The sequence below is a fragment of the Rousettus aegyptiacus genome, unplaced genomic scaffold (assembly GCF_014176215.1).
Source record: "Rousettus aegyptiacus isolate mRouAeg1 unplaced genomic scaffold, mRouAeg1.p scaffold_m13_p_2, whole genome shotgun sequence".
Classification (NCBI taxonomy): domain Eukaryota; kingdom Metazoa; phylum Chordata; class Mammalia; order Chiroptera; family Pteropodidae; genus Rousettus; species Rousettus aegyptiacus.
Window position 1 is genome coordinate 94,317,395 of NW_023416295.1, and position 13,475 is coordinate 94,330,869.

At 51.3% G+C, this 13,475-nt stretch overlaps 1 protein-coding gene across 1 annotated transcript in view; it reads left to right on the top strand.

Annotated features, from left to right (window-relative positions):
- Window positions 1-13,475, top strand: part of CACNA2D4 (calcium voltage-gated channel auxiliary subunit alpha2delta 4) — a 112,210-nt gene that overhangs the window by 89,553 nt on the left and 9,182 nt on the right. The window contains exons 27-29 of the mRNA XM_016125909.2: window positions 4,938-4,999; window positions 6,158-6,202; window positions 6,440-6,502. Of these exons, the coding sequence (XP_015981395.2) occupies window positions 4,938-4,999; window positions 6,158-6,202; window positions 6,440-6,502 (170 nt within the window). The remainder of the gene's footprint in view (window positions 1-4,937; window positions 5,000-6,157; window positions 6,203-6,439; window positions 6,503-13,475) is intronic.

A 13,475-nucleotide genomic window follows, 5' to 3' on the forward strand; every position in this document is an offset into this window, starting at 1 on the left:
TGCCTGCTGTCTTGCACGGTGAGCAGTTCCAGAAGGGGGCCTCTGCCTCACCCAGCCCAGTGCCAAATGCAGCAAGGGAGGGAAGAAGGAGCTCAAGACTAGGCAGCAGGGGACTCAGAATCTACACTCTGCTGTTCACTAACTAGCTGGGAGCTAGTTAATTGCTTGGCAGCCCAGGGCCCCGGTTTCCTGCCTGTAGGAGAGGGAGGTAGAGGTCTCGGGTCTCCCTCCCAGCAGTGGCACTCTGTGACCTAATACTCACTGAGTGCCTGCAGACTCCCCAGCTCGTGTTAGAAAAGGCTGCCCCTCCTAACCATGCCACTCTCCACCCAGTTATCCACAGTCTGTGGGCAAAGGAGAAGGATGGGCAAAGTAGCTATGAGGGCTAGGGGGTAGAAGATGATGCTCCCGACTCCTCCAGCGCACGGCCCCTGACAGGCATCAGGTCTGTGTGTGTGCACAGGTGTGCATGAGCATGTGTGTGTACAGCTGTTTTGTTTTGCCTTCTGTGATGACAAAGTAGCACCCAGGTGACAGCCAGGATGCAGAGCAAAGAGGTTCATCTTGATAAGCCGTCTGCCGCCTGTGGCCTCATTGAGGTTCTTTGTTAGGCTGTCTGCCAGCCAAGAAGATCTTAAAGAAAAGCTGCTTTGGAGGAATGCATGAGAAGCAGGTGAAAGAAGGCAGGGAGAGGGACAGGCCCAGCTAGCGCCAGGAGATGGGGGTCTGATTTCTCCCCTGTCAGGTTGTGGAAGATCCCTGGGGACCAAGGGTAGGGTCCAAAACAAGGACACACATGCAGGATGGGCAAAAGCCATCCCAAAAGGCTGAGTGCTTGACGTTCCCCAGGCCCCTTTGCTTGGATTTCTCTCTTCGCCACAAGTTCGGACCGTGCCTGCGAACAGCACCACGAGGTGCCATCTTCTGCACACAGCAGGCTTATCTGGAGGGGCTGGGCGGAGGGCAGCCGGCCTGATGCTCCCCAGGTGAAGGCCCACTGAGGCTCTGACAATAGCACCTGAGGGAGCAAACAACCGGAACGGGAATCTGAGCCACCCTGACAGGTCTCCCAGGAAAGGAGTGGGGGCTTTCTCAGTGTCTGGGGTAGAAAAGCACAATTTGGGTTGTGAGGAAGTAGTTTAACAGAAGGATTTCAAATGACTCAAGCCAAGGGGTGCAGGCCATTAGGCATGGCAGAACACAGCCGGTGTGTTATTGAGGACTTTCCTCACCACTCCCCATTCCATACCAGCCAGCACCTAACACAAGGAAGTTCTTCACGTCTCATCTAAATTCCCTGTTTCTTAGTGGATTTCCTCCTGAGTCTTCAAAGGGAATCTGAGCACAGCTAAGTCTCTAAGATCTCAAGTCAAGCATCTGTAAGAGGACAGGGCTCTGTGTGGGAGGAAGGAGCTCAGGAAGGTCTCAAACCCTAGGATGGAGAGATCTTATAGAATTTGCTTCCCAGTCAAGGGGCTGACTCAGTGGAATTTACAAATATTTATTTAGCTCAAAAAACATGCATTGCACTCCACTATGTGTTAGGTATTATTCTAGGTGCTAGGGATAAGAACTCAACTCCCTTGCCTGAGATTAGCCCCTATTCTAATAGGATGAGACAGACAATAAGTGAGAATCAAATAAATAAACCATGTTGCTTAGGGGGAAAAAAGTGATGAGATAGAGAATAAACGGAGAAGAGGAGAACTGCTCTGTCTGAAAAGGTCGGGAAAGGCCTAAGAGGTGATATTTGGGCTGAGGTCTGATGACCAGAGGGAGCCAGCCGTGGGCAGTGCTAGGGAAGAGCATTCCAAGAAGAGGGAACAGCCAGTGCAAATGCCCAGGAGTGCGAACTAGCTGAGCAAGTTGGAGAGAGAAAGTGATTCCTATTGAAATCAGAGACTCAGCAGGGCCAGCTCCTTAGGATCTCGTAGGCAACATTACAAAGGAGTTTAAGTTTTGTTCAAAGAGCAGTGGGAAGACACTGCAAGGTTTGAAGCAAGGGAGTGAAGTAAATCAGTCTCCAGAAAGATCACTCTCATGACTATGTGGAGAAAGTGGATCATGGAGGGCAGGGAAACCACTTAGGGGTCTATTGCATTAATCCAAGTGAGAGAGATGATGGTTTTTTCCATGGTAGTAGCTGTGGAGGGGAAGAGAAGTGGAGAGATGTATGAAGTTTTGGAATAAGGTCTGCAGAACTTGGATGCAATGAGGGAAAACGATAACAATTAGGTAGAGAATGTGCTCCCAAAAAAGGGAAACCTCAAGGAGGTTTGGGGAGGACAAGCCAGAGTTAGGTTTTGATGTGTAAAGTTTGAATCGCCTATTGATGAGTCAAATGAAGGTGTCAGCAGGTAGTTGGAATGTTTTAAGCGCTGCAAAGGATCCCAGAGCTTGCCTCGGAAAAGCTTATGGCTTAGCTGTGAGATGGAACCTAGCGAGGGAGAATCCCCCGTGTGCCCCACTCCTGGCGTCTCTACTCAAGAGCCTCAAAAACCTGTTTCATTAGAGAAGAATTAACTCCACCCTCTCAAGACTCCCTCTGTTAGAATCACAGAATTTCTTCCAGCTCAGAAATGTCATTCCATGAGACTTGGCACTGAGCAATTGGCAGAGAAGCAGAGTCTCTCTCCAGGAATAGTCTGAGAGCTATTTGACCACGGAGGCCAAGGACAGGGATAAACAAGCTTTCTTAAATCCCAGAGAGCCGATCATTCTAAGCATTAGTGCGACTCCTGTCTGAGAATTTTTAGAAGGTTCCTCCTCTTTCATTCGACCTTTTTCTACAGGTGAAAGAAGTCTGTCTAAAATGGATATCAAAAGTGATCTTAAAAGGAAGAATAAGGGGGAGTGACTGAGGGGCCACCTCAGCCTCTCTCAGAGAGAAATGTGGGAGTGAGCAGGGCACCTGGCAACCAGAGCTGAGCTCCAGTGCTCCCCTTACCTGCTCATCACTCCTGCTATGTCTGCATCTCTGGTTTTTGTCATGAAGAACTAGGTCTGTTTGTTCCCTTCCAGAGGCCACTCTTCTCAGAAGCAACAAAGAAGCCCCATAGAACTCAAATGTTTCCATATCACAGGACCTTATCAAGACTTCCAGCCACAGCGTTGCCTGAGACGTCAAGGGAGGGGAGAAGACTCTCAGGGCCTTGGTGTCTTCATCTGTAAATGGGAATAAGCTCTAATGCTGCATTATTCAATGTGGTGGCCACCAGCCTTATGTAGCTATTTAAATTTAAATTAGAGTTAAATAAAAAATTTAAAATTCAGGTCCTCAATCACAGTAGCCATGCCTCAAGGACCTAATAGCCACATGCGGCTACTATAGGGGACAGTGCAGATCTAGAATAGCTCCATCATCTCAGAAAGTTCAATCAGACAGTGACATTTTATAGTAGTAGTTTCTAAATTATGGCCCCTGGACCAGCAGCATCAGGATCACCTGGGGGCACTTTAGAAGAACAAATTCCTGGGCCCCACCTCGGACCTACTAAATGAGAAACTCTGGGGATGAGGTTTTAATAAACCTTCCAGATGATTCTGATGCATGTTAAGGTTTGAAAATCAAGGCTCTAAGTCCAACCCTTCCCTAGTATCTGTCTGTCTGTCTGTCTCTCTCATCAAATTTCTCTAGGGTCATTTCATATTGAAAACACAAAAGGACACAATTCTGTATCTCTGTGCCATACTGGAACTCCAGTCTGTTTTTGAAGAGCCAGCTGAGTCTCAGGAAGTCAGAATGATTGTAATGGAAAAGCTCTCCAATGAATGGCCATTGGGATGACCAGAATGTTTCATAAAAATGGCGTAATGGCTAGGAACCCAGATGCGTTCCCATTCTACAGATGAGGGGAACTGAAGAGTGGGCGAATGCTTGCCTCTCAGCTTCTTCCTGAGCTCTAGGACTGAGTCAGGCCTAAAGAGCAGAGAGTTTAAGGGCCTCAGGACAGACCCAGTGAATCCTGGTTCTGAATTTAGGGGCCAGGTGACTTGGGCAAGCCATATGATCTCTGTAAGCTTTTGTTTCCTCAGCTGTGAAGTCTGAATAATAATAGAACTGATCTGCTGTGTGGATGAAACAAGCTCATGGATGTAAAGTTCCCTGGCACTCAACACATTTTCAATATTATTATACCAGGCAGTAGGAAGTCGGCCTAGTTTTTGATTTTTTTTTTTTTTTTAAATATAAGCTGCCTTCTCTTTCTATTCTTTGGCCCCAAATTTCTCTTAGGATGTGAGCACCAGTTTGCATGCTTATTTGGGAACCAAAGACGTATGGGTGGCCCTTGTAAGTGGTGCCATCAAAAGAGTAGTTTTTGCAGACTGGTAGAGCCTCTGAATTTCTGGAGCCTGCCCACAAACCTGCATAAACAGTAAATCTGATTCTAACTCTGGGCAGAGTGGGGAGACCCTAGGCAGAAATTGAGTACAAGAGAGGTTGTTACGTTGTTAGGTCAGGCTGGAAATCTAGGCGGCCCCCCAGAGTTACCCAACCCAGGCGGTGGTGAATTCCAGTCCCACCACTTTTGGTCACACGACCTCAAACAAGTGTCTCTGTCTCTCTACTGCTTTTTTCCATCCGTGGGAAAGGAGAGAATGGTCTGCCCAGTGCACCTGCCTTGAGTTCCCCAGGATCCAAGGAAGAATGCAGTCCTCACTGCTCTCTAGAATTCAGGCCTGTCGGACCATTTTCCGTTATCCTCTGCTGTGGAGAGACAGAAGCTGCCAGTCTCCTCAGGAGCCTCAGTTCGCACTCCCCATCCGTCTCTGCCGGGGCTATTTCCCCCCCTCCCCTTGGTTCCTGTGATTCCGGCCGATGCACCTCCTCTCTTTAACTCAGATCTATTTTTTCTCTCACCTTCGCTTCCCTCCCACCATCCCCCTCCCCTCAAACACTCTCCTGGTCTTACCCTCCCTCTTCCTGCTTCCTGCAGCGGTGGGCATCCAGATGAGGCTGGAGTTCCTGCAGCGCATGTTTTGGGCAGCCACGCAGCAGGTGGGTGCGCCGGTGGCAGGGCTGGGTAGGGGCCAGAGGACTCGCCAACAGTCCCGTAGTGAGGAGGGGCTGCCGCTCTCAGACCTGCTCTCCCAGCCACCCCACTGCCTCTTGGGCCACCTCCTGGGTCCTCTGTCAGCTCTACTGGTTACTCTCCTTCTTTGTCGTTCTCTGCTCCCCGTGCCTCTGCCAGTGGCCTCAGTCTCTGGTCCAAGCCTTCCCTACCCAGTGCTTTCTTTCAGCTTAGACCTGGGACAAAGGGCAAGACACAGCGTCCCCTTTGGGCCTGGCCTGTCTTTCGCTATGTCTCTGCTGCCCTGAAGCCCCCTGCACAGCCTCCCCACAGGGCAGAGTAAGGGGACTACTCGCCTCAGCCTGTCTGGTCAAGATCCAAGCTGTGGTTGTGGTCTGCCCATCCCTTCCCATCATTATTCAAGGGCCGCCTCACCACAGCCCTTCCCATCCTGCCTCTTCCTTTCCAGTCTCTGCTCCCCAGAGCCCTCAGACTCAGGCTCTTCCCGGCTTCCTAGGGCTCCTCCAGCCCCGAATCCGCCCCCATGGCAATGAGACTCCTCTGCTCCATGGCTTCCATTCACTTGTTGCTTCGTCCCCACTTCGAGCAAGTTCAGGGAACCAGAGACCGACGATGGAAGGGATGGGTGGGGGAAGCAGCAGCCTAGTCGCCTGGGGTCGGCCCCCACATCATGCAGGATGGCAAAGAACAGTAAGAAGCCTCCCAGGAGGCTGGCAGCGATGTGGCCGACCTCCTCTCTTCACCCGCGGCTGCAGGGCCATGGCTCCCTCAGAGGGGGCTGACCCTGTGTGCTCTGGGTGCTGTGCTTCAGTGCCCTCCCCACACGCATACACACCACATCAAACACATACATGCACGCCCCCCACATGCATACCATACGTGCACACATGTTCATACTACACACCACATACCCTACACATGCCACACACACAGACACACATCAAACATACTACACATACCATGCATACGCATACATGCGCACATACCACAAGTATGTCCCAAACACACATCGACCAGCCCCCACATGTAAATACGCAACACGAATGTACCACACACAGCACCCCGGCACGCTCAGGCGCCACGGATCTGCCATTCACGGTGTCCCATTTCTCTTCTCCTTCCAGTGCGGGGCTGTGGGCGAGCCATGCCCAAGGAGCTGCCAGGACAGTGTAAGTTCCTCCCCAGTGTGAAGAGGGCAGAAGGCGGAGCCGTGGGCCCCTCAACCGCACCCTCTCGGGGGCCACCTCCCTCCTTCCCAGACGCCCTCCTTCCCTGCAGTGCTGGGCTCCACGGAGGGTACCTTCTCACTAGACACGGAGGTCTGCCGTCCCAAACGTCAGGACAGGCAGGGACCCAGGGGGTCAGCTGTAGGGCCCGGCCTCATGTCCCTTCCGGTTTCTCCTCAGGACCTGGACTGCTTCGTCATCGACAACAACGGGTTCATCCTGATCTCAGAGAGGTCCCAAGAGGTAAGGTGCTGGGGCAGTGAAGGCAGAGAGTCATGTCATCCTGCAGCCATGTCAAAGGGTGAATAGCCCCAGGAAGCAATCCTAGGTTAGAACCAATTAGGGCGAAAGGTCTGAAGAGAATAGGGTCTCTTCTTGACACCAAAGTCAACACGGCAAGATTACGAAATTCAGACACTTTTCAACCGAGGTGATCAGAGAAAATATCGTTTCTTTACTTCGTCTATAACTAATCTGGCCTGCTCCCGCGGTTGGCAGGGAAATCGTTTACACAATGAGGGGCTCTGCAAAGCTGCGTCGCAGGCCCCGCGTTTTCTGTGCTGCAGCTGTGCAGTGAGAGGCAGGGCCTCGGAGAGGCCGCCTCCCAGAGTCCCGTGCACCCTCCTATTGCTGGTGCTCATCATCTCAGATCCCCTCTGTCACGTTCCTCGGCTCCTTTGTCCATTCAGGGTGCTTTAACAGAAAATGACAAGCCGGGTGGCTTGTATACAACAGAAATTTATCATTCACGGTTCTGGAGACAGGAAATCCAAGGTCAGGGTGCCAGCATGGTTGAGTGAGGGCCCTCATCTGGATCACAGGCTTCTCGTTGCATCCTCATGTGGTAGAAGGGACGAGGGAGCTCTCTCGGGTCTCTTTGACAAGGACATTAATCCCATTCCTGAGGGCTCTGCCCTCAAGACCTAATTACCTCCCAAAAGAGTCCACCTCCGGTCATCAGCTTGGTGTTAGGTTTCAACATGTGAATTTTGGGGGACACATTCAGACCATAGCACCCTCCCCTTCTACCTTGATGGGGCCCAGAAGGTCCAGGCCTTCCCCACTGTGTGCTGTCTGGACCTCCCTCGTGGAAAATCCTATTCTAACCCAGCAAGCCTGACCCTCCGTTTGCTAGAGGGAAAATAAAGGGACGGAGATAATGCTTCTCATGTGATAGCCCGGCTCGCACACCCCCTCTCCCCTCGGGCATGTGGCTGTCTCCCTGGACCCTGTGTGTGCTCAGAAAGGCAAAAGAAAAGGTACAATCATAATTGTGCATTTTTTTCAGCTCCAAACTGAGCCCCCAAATTAATTGTTTGTTTAACCAGGAATCAAACTAAAAAAGAAGTTTATTCACACCTGAACCAAACCTGAATATCTTTACATGAAGTATTTCCCGGAAACAAGCCAGAGGCATCGAAGTGGCCTCCAGGCTGAGCCTCAGTGGAAAGGATCCGGTGTGAGCTTTTCCACAATTATATATGTGATTCGGTTGGGCAGCTTCCATGTCCTGTGCCTCAGTTTCCTCCTCTCTAAAAGAAGGGAGCTGCACTCCATTGTTCGTAAGGTCGTTGCTGGCCCTGCGACTCTCAATGCCTGGGGTGTCAGCAGAGCTGGGGAAGCAGCCTGGTGTTGCCAAGGTCACAGCCACGGCTATCCCTATGCTCTGACCTCATGAAAGCCAGCAGCAGGATCCAAAGATGTCGTCACCATGGCAAGAACCAGGGCGTAGGAAGATGTGGGAAAGAAGGCAGCTGAGGAAGGGGCACCTGCAGCCATGTCACCTGACTCCCTTGAGGAGAGTTTTTCAATGACTACTTCAGTAGAGCATGTCTCAGCAGCAGGAGTGAAGAGAAGATGGTTTCACTCATTTTCCTCATCAGTAGGAGCTGGAGGCCAGCTAACCATCATGCCATCTCCAGTAGGACTCGAACTGCTCATCATTCATGCGGTCCCCTGGGTACCGCTCCTTTTCCTCCTTATCCCTTTCATCATGCCTCCTTCTGACCATGCCCACTCTTCCCTGGACAGAGCACCAATCCATTTAGTAGTTCTCAGATGCTCTGGGAGAAAACAGGTGATGAAAGAATCTGAAACCAGTTGTTGGAAAGAGGCTTTGGGCCGATCTGATGCTTTCAATCATTCGTGCCTTGACCCCTGCTGCCCTGAGGAACTGAGCCAGGCAGGGTCTCCAGGTCCCTGTGGTGGTGGCTTTCAAGAGCCAGAGTTCCAGAAAGAGTGTGGAAGGCTGGACGCTTGGGGAAGAAAGCGGCAAGAACCAGAGAGAGACGAGCCGAGCCTGAGAGGCCGTGCTCTGCAGTAGGTGACAGCAAACAGTTCCCCATGGGGCCAGAGAGTGCACGTTTAGGCTTCTGGGGACAGACCGTCTCTGTCACAACTGCTCAGCTCTGCTGCTATAGTGCGGAAGCAGCTACAGGCAGTATATAAATGAATGAGCATGGCTTCCTTCCAACAAAATCAAATTATGGATACTGAAATTTGAATGCCACATAATTTTCATGTATCATGAAATATTAGTAATCTTTTGATATTTTCCAACCATTTGAAAATAGAAACACGTTCTTAGCTCAAGGGCCAGATTTGGCCCATGGGCCATCATTTGCTGACCCCTGCTTGAGAGGCAGCAGGACAACCTTGCAGGGAGTAAGGCCCAGTGACAGGCTCCCCCAAAGGGCCCTTTGCATAACTCTCTTTGGTCCTATTGCACACCTGCTCACATGTCTTCACAAATCATGACCTCACCGGGTACAACTCTGGCTAATATATGGTAGCAATCAGTTGTTCCGAGATTTATATTTTATAAAGTAGATGTCTACTTAGCTCATTTATCTCTGCTTTCTAAACTGTTCTTATAACATTGTCAATAGTTTTTAAAATTTTTTGTAAAATAAAGCAGGGCGTAAATAAAATGAAAGCTGATGTTCATTAAGAGGGTGGGACCCTCTAGAAGCTCCTACGGAGCCCCAAATGCCTACCATGCTTGGTCACCCTCAACTCCAACACAGCCCTTTGCTTCCCCTTCTGAACCTCCCCCACTGTGAGTCCCCTAATCATCTCTGGTGATGTTATTAGTCTCATTTTATACCAGAGGAAAACACCGAGGCTCTGCAAGTTTAAGTTTTTGACCCCAAAACTCATAGCTACAGAAAAGCCAGACTTATAAGTAAAGAGCAATGATGTGAGGGGGAGAGAGTTTCTAGAAAAGACCTTGTGATGAGGAAAGCCAAACTGAGAGGGCATGGGTTCTGAGGGAAATAGAGAGTTTGTTGGGCAGATGGGTGACCCCAGGGAGAGTGGCCTTCTCTGGAAGGTGTGGCAGGCAAGTGCAGGTCACCTGGGTAGTCATCATCCAGCCCAACCTGAGCTGCCACTCCAGGACTCCCTGCTTGTGTTCAGGGCAGAGTTTGTTCGCTGTGCTGCTCTGGCCTGAGTCTTATAGAATTAAGACCGGTGCCTGTAGGACCCCGAACACTGCAGCCCAGGAGTCCGGACCCCTGGGTCAAGCTCCAAGGCTAGTGTCAAGGCTCTGGGAACAGCTGCATCTTGACAAAGCTTTCTTTCCTCATTCTGGACAACTTTGACCCTGTGGCCTGAGCACGTTAGGTTATGAGAGGGCACTAGGTGAGCTACTCCCAGGCCAGAGGCACCGACGATATAAGCAGCGCCTGGCAGCCATCCAGGCCAGGCTACCCATCCATCTACATTTGCTTTTTTTCTCCCTAAATAATTCATTCAATAGTTCTGTAGCAGTATCTATTGCCACATAACAAATTACCCTAAATTTAATGGCTTCAAACCACAAGACTTGCTATCTCCCAGTTTCTGGGGGGTAAGGAATCTGAGTGTGGCTTAGCTGGGGGAGGCCTGTAACAGGGCTGCAAAAGGCGTCAGCCAGAGCTGCTCCATTTAAGTCATTTCAAGGCTTGACTGGAGGAAGCTGAGCGTCCACGCTCAGTCACACGGTCACTGGCGGGATCCAGTTGCTAGCTGGGCGAGCCTCTCCAGAGGGCAGCTCTCAACACAGCAGCTGGCTTCATCAGAGCAAGCATGCGAAGAAGAGCAGAGAGAGAACACTAGAGGGAAGTCACAGTCTTGGGAACCTAATTTCAGAAGTGACATCTGGTCACTTTTACCATATTCCATTCACCAGAAGCAAATTACTAGGTCCAGCCTGCATTCGAGGAGACAGGCTTACACGAGAGTATGACGATCAAGAGGCTGGAGCCATTGTTAAACCATTTCAGAATTGTCCCACCACACACCCACCCACCCACCCAAACCTGTCCCACCCTATACACACCTAAGCACCACTAACTGCCACATGTCCTGGGCCCTCTCCCAATTCACCCCTCCCCCTCCCCCTTCTATCCCTAGGCTTCAAAGTGTGGTGGGGGGACCAGCCACATCAGCAGCATCTGGGAACTTGACAGAAATACATGTTCCCAGGCCCAGGCCCAGACCGAGGGAATCAGAACTTCCGGGGTGGCCCCACCATCTGTGCTGCAGCAAGCCCTCTCGTGATGCTGGTGTGCGAAGCGAGAACCAGTGCCTAGGCTTTAATGCCGGTCACAGTTGATTTGGATGTACTTTACAGACAGGGCTAATGTGCCAGAAGGTCCAGGCTACTACTTCTCCCTGACAAGGTCCACCTGGGGGCTTGAGTAGAGAAGCCCGCCACTCTTCTAGATGCAAAGATGCTTCCCAGACAAGTCCTCCCCAGCCCTTCCTCACGGAGGCCTTCCTACCTAGCAAGCAGTATGCATGCAGAAGCCTGCCCGACGGAGGAGTGTGCTTGGCTGTTTCCTGGTCCTGGTGGTGTTCCAGGCCTGCTGATTAGACATTTGGCCCCACTGGGCCTCTCAGCTCCAGGCTCATTCCGATACTAAAGAACTACAAATGACAGGATTACAGCCCTGTATTTGGGGCCTAGAAAGAGAGTAGACAGCTGGAACCAAGAGAGAGACAACAGCTCTGTGGATTTTTGTAGTGTTTACTGTGGATCTGTCACCCTGGATTTGAGGACTGTGAATCCTTCCATTTGCCTGTGGATAGCACCCACAGGAGCTTCAAAATGAACCTCAAAGGGGCAGCAAAACTGCAAAATCAGATACCCCATTGTGGTGTCTCTCCCTACAGGCATATCTCAGAAGGCATATTACCTCCTCCCTCCTCACCCTCAGCCCACAGAGCCAGGTCCTGCAAGGCCTTCAGACCAGGGCAACCCTTTCCGCCCTCTCAGGGCCCCTGATATGCCCTTCCTGGGCCTCAGCTCTGTTTTCCTTGGCTCTCCTTCTCCTTCCCTGCCTGTCCAAGCCCTTTGTCCTCCCTGGTCACGTGGCATGGCAGGCTGTCTTCGAGTCACTCCCAGTGCAGTGGGTAAGGCAGGTGCAGGAGAAATGATGGCCTCCCTGCCCCGCACATGCTCTTGAACTTGCCCCTCCAGCCCCGCTCCTCACCACCTGCCTCGTCATGTCTCTGGGCTCCGCTACACTCTACTTTCCTGGGGCCGAGGCAGCCTCATTTGGGGAGCTCAGGCTGGGTGTCTCTTAAGTGAAATTCAGTGGGTCACCTGAACCCCGAGATGGCCGATGGTGGCAGAGGCTCTCCAGGAGGGTGGAACTGGTGCCCACTCCTCCAAACTCTTCCTTGCCCCACTGTGGGGCCAAAGGTGCTTGTCAGGAGACTGCGCAGTTCAGGGGAGCCAGGTGAGGCTGCACAGCAGGAAGGAGGGAAAGGACTGGTCCCCACTGGGAGCTGTGTGCAGTGATTTCACACTGGTTACTTATTTAATTCTCAGACCCCTTAAGACGATGAATGATCCCGTTTTTAGAGAAGAGGAAACTGAGGCTATTCCTAGGTAAGGAAGCCATGCGACATTTGCTCCATTCAGACACCAGACTGAATCTTTGCCTCAGCTCACTCTCTGGTCCCCCTTCTCTCTAGGGACAGCAGCCTCACGCAGGCATGCAAATTAGCTTATGACCAGGGACTGCTGCCGGCCAGCGGGACACTCGTTAGTTCTGCTTTATTGGCTGCCACCTGCCCCATCTGCTTCCTGCTCCAGGCTCTCGGGTGGTACCTCACAAGACCTCATTCCAGACTGGAAACTCAGGAAGCCCCAGGCCCTTTGCTCCAGCACCAGAGCTCGGCAGCCCAAGGGACCATTGCTTGCGTGTGGCTGATCCCAGATGAAAGCAGAGCCCTGCCCTGGTGTGAGCAAACCTAGTGGGCAGATCGAGCTCCCGGCACAGGAGCCTGGGGCTCCCAGAGCTGTTTTACAGTGCTAGGGCTGTCAGGAGACTGTAGTCTCCCCCCTGTGCCTTGCTCTGGCTGCCCTTCCACATTCATTCTGAGGGGCCTAAATTGACAGGGTACCCAAGGCTGACTGTTTGGACCTTGGCTTTGCCATTTCAGGAAATTGGACCAATTTACCTATTTGAGGCACCAATTTACTTTAAGTTCAAGTAAAATTATATCAGCTAGGAATTGCCTTCTGCTGTCAGGAAGAGAATCCTCACCACAGTGACTTAAACAAATTAAAGGTTTATTTTCTTTAATTAGATGAAGGCAGCTCAGGCCTCGTATAGTATTGTCACCAGGTGTCCCCATCCTCAAGATCACAACATGGCTTTAGGCGCTCCTGCCTTCTTGTCCACTTTCCAGAGGAGAAGAAGGGGGCAGGCAATAGCCAAGAACGAAGCACACCTCCTGCAGAGTCATCTCCCTTTAAGCAGATGCCCGGAGGTCCATCCCTTGACTTGGTTCACATTTCATTGGCTAGCTCCAGCTGCAGGAGAGTCTGGGAAATGTAGTCTTTTAGCTGAGCATCTTGCTACCATAATTAAAGTTGGATTGCGGGACTAAAGAAGGGGAGGGTAGATATTCTCTACCAGAGCGACATATCCTAAAAATTAAGTTGCCTCTTTACAGAGGAGAATACATTTTTTTCCAGTGTCCAGGATCCTGTCTTACTCTCAGGGTCCTCCTTTCTCAGAATCAAGTGCCCGAACAAACAGGGTTTTTGGTGAATAAGCCTAGAGTACGTGAAGAGAACGGGGCGGGCGTATAGGAATTGGGGCCAACCTTATCGGGAGCTTCAATTCCACCTGGCTGCACACTCTCCGCCTGTTCACTCAGACATCCTGAGTAATCCTGAGACATCCTGAGTCACTCAGACATGCACTGAGTAATAACC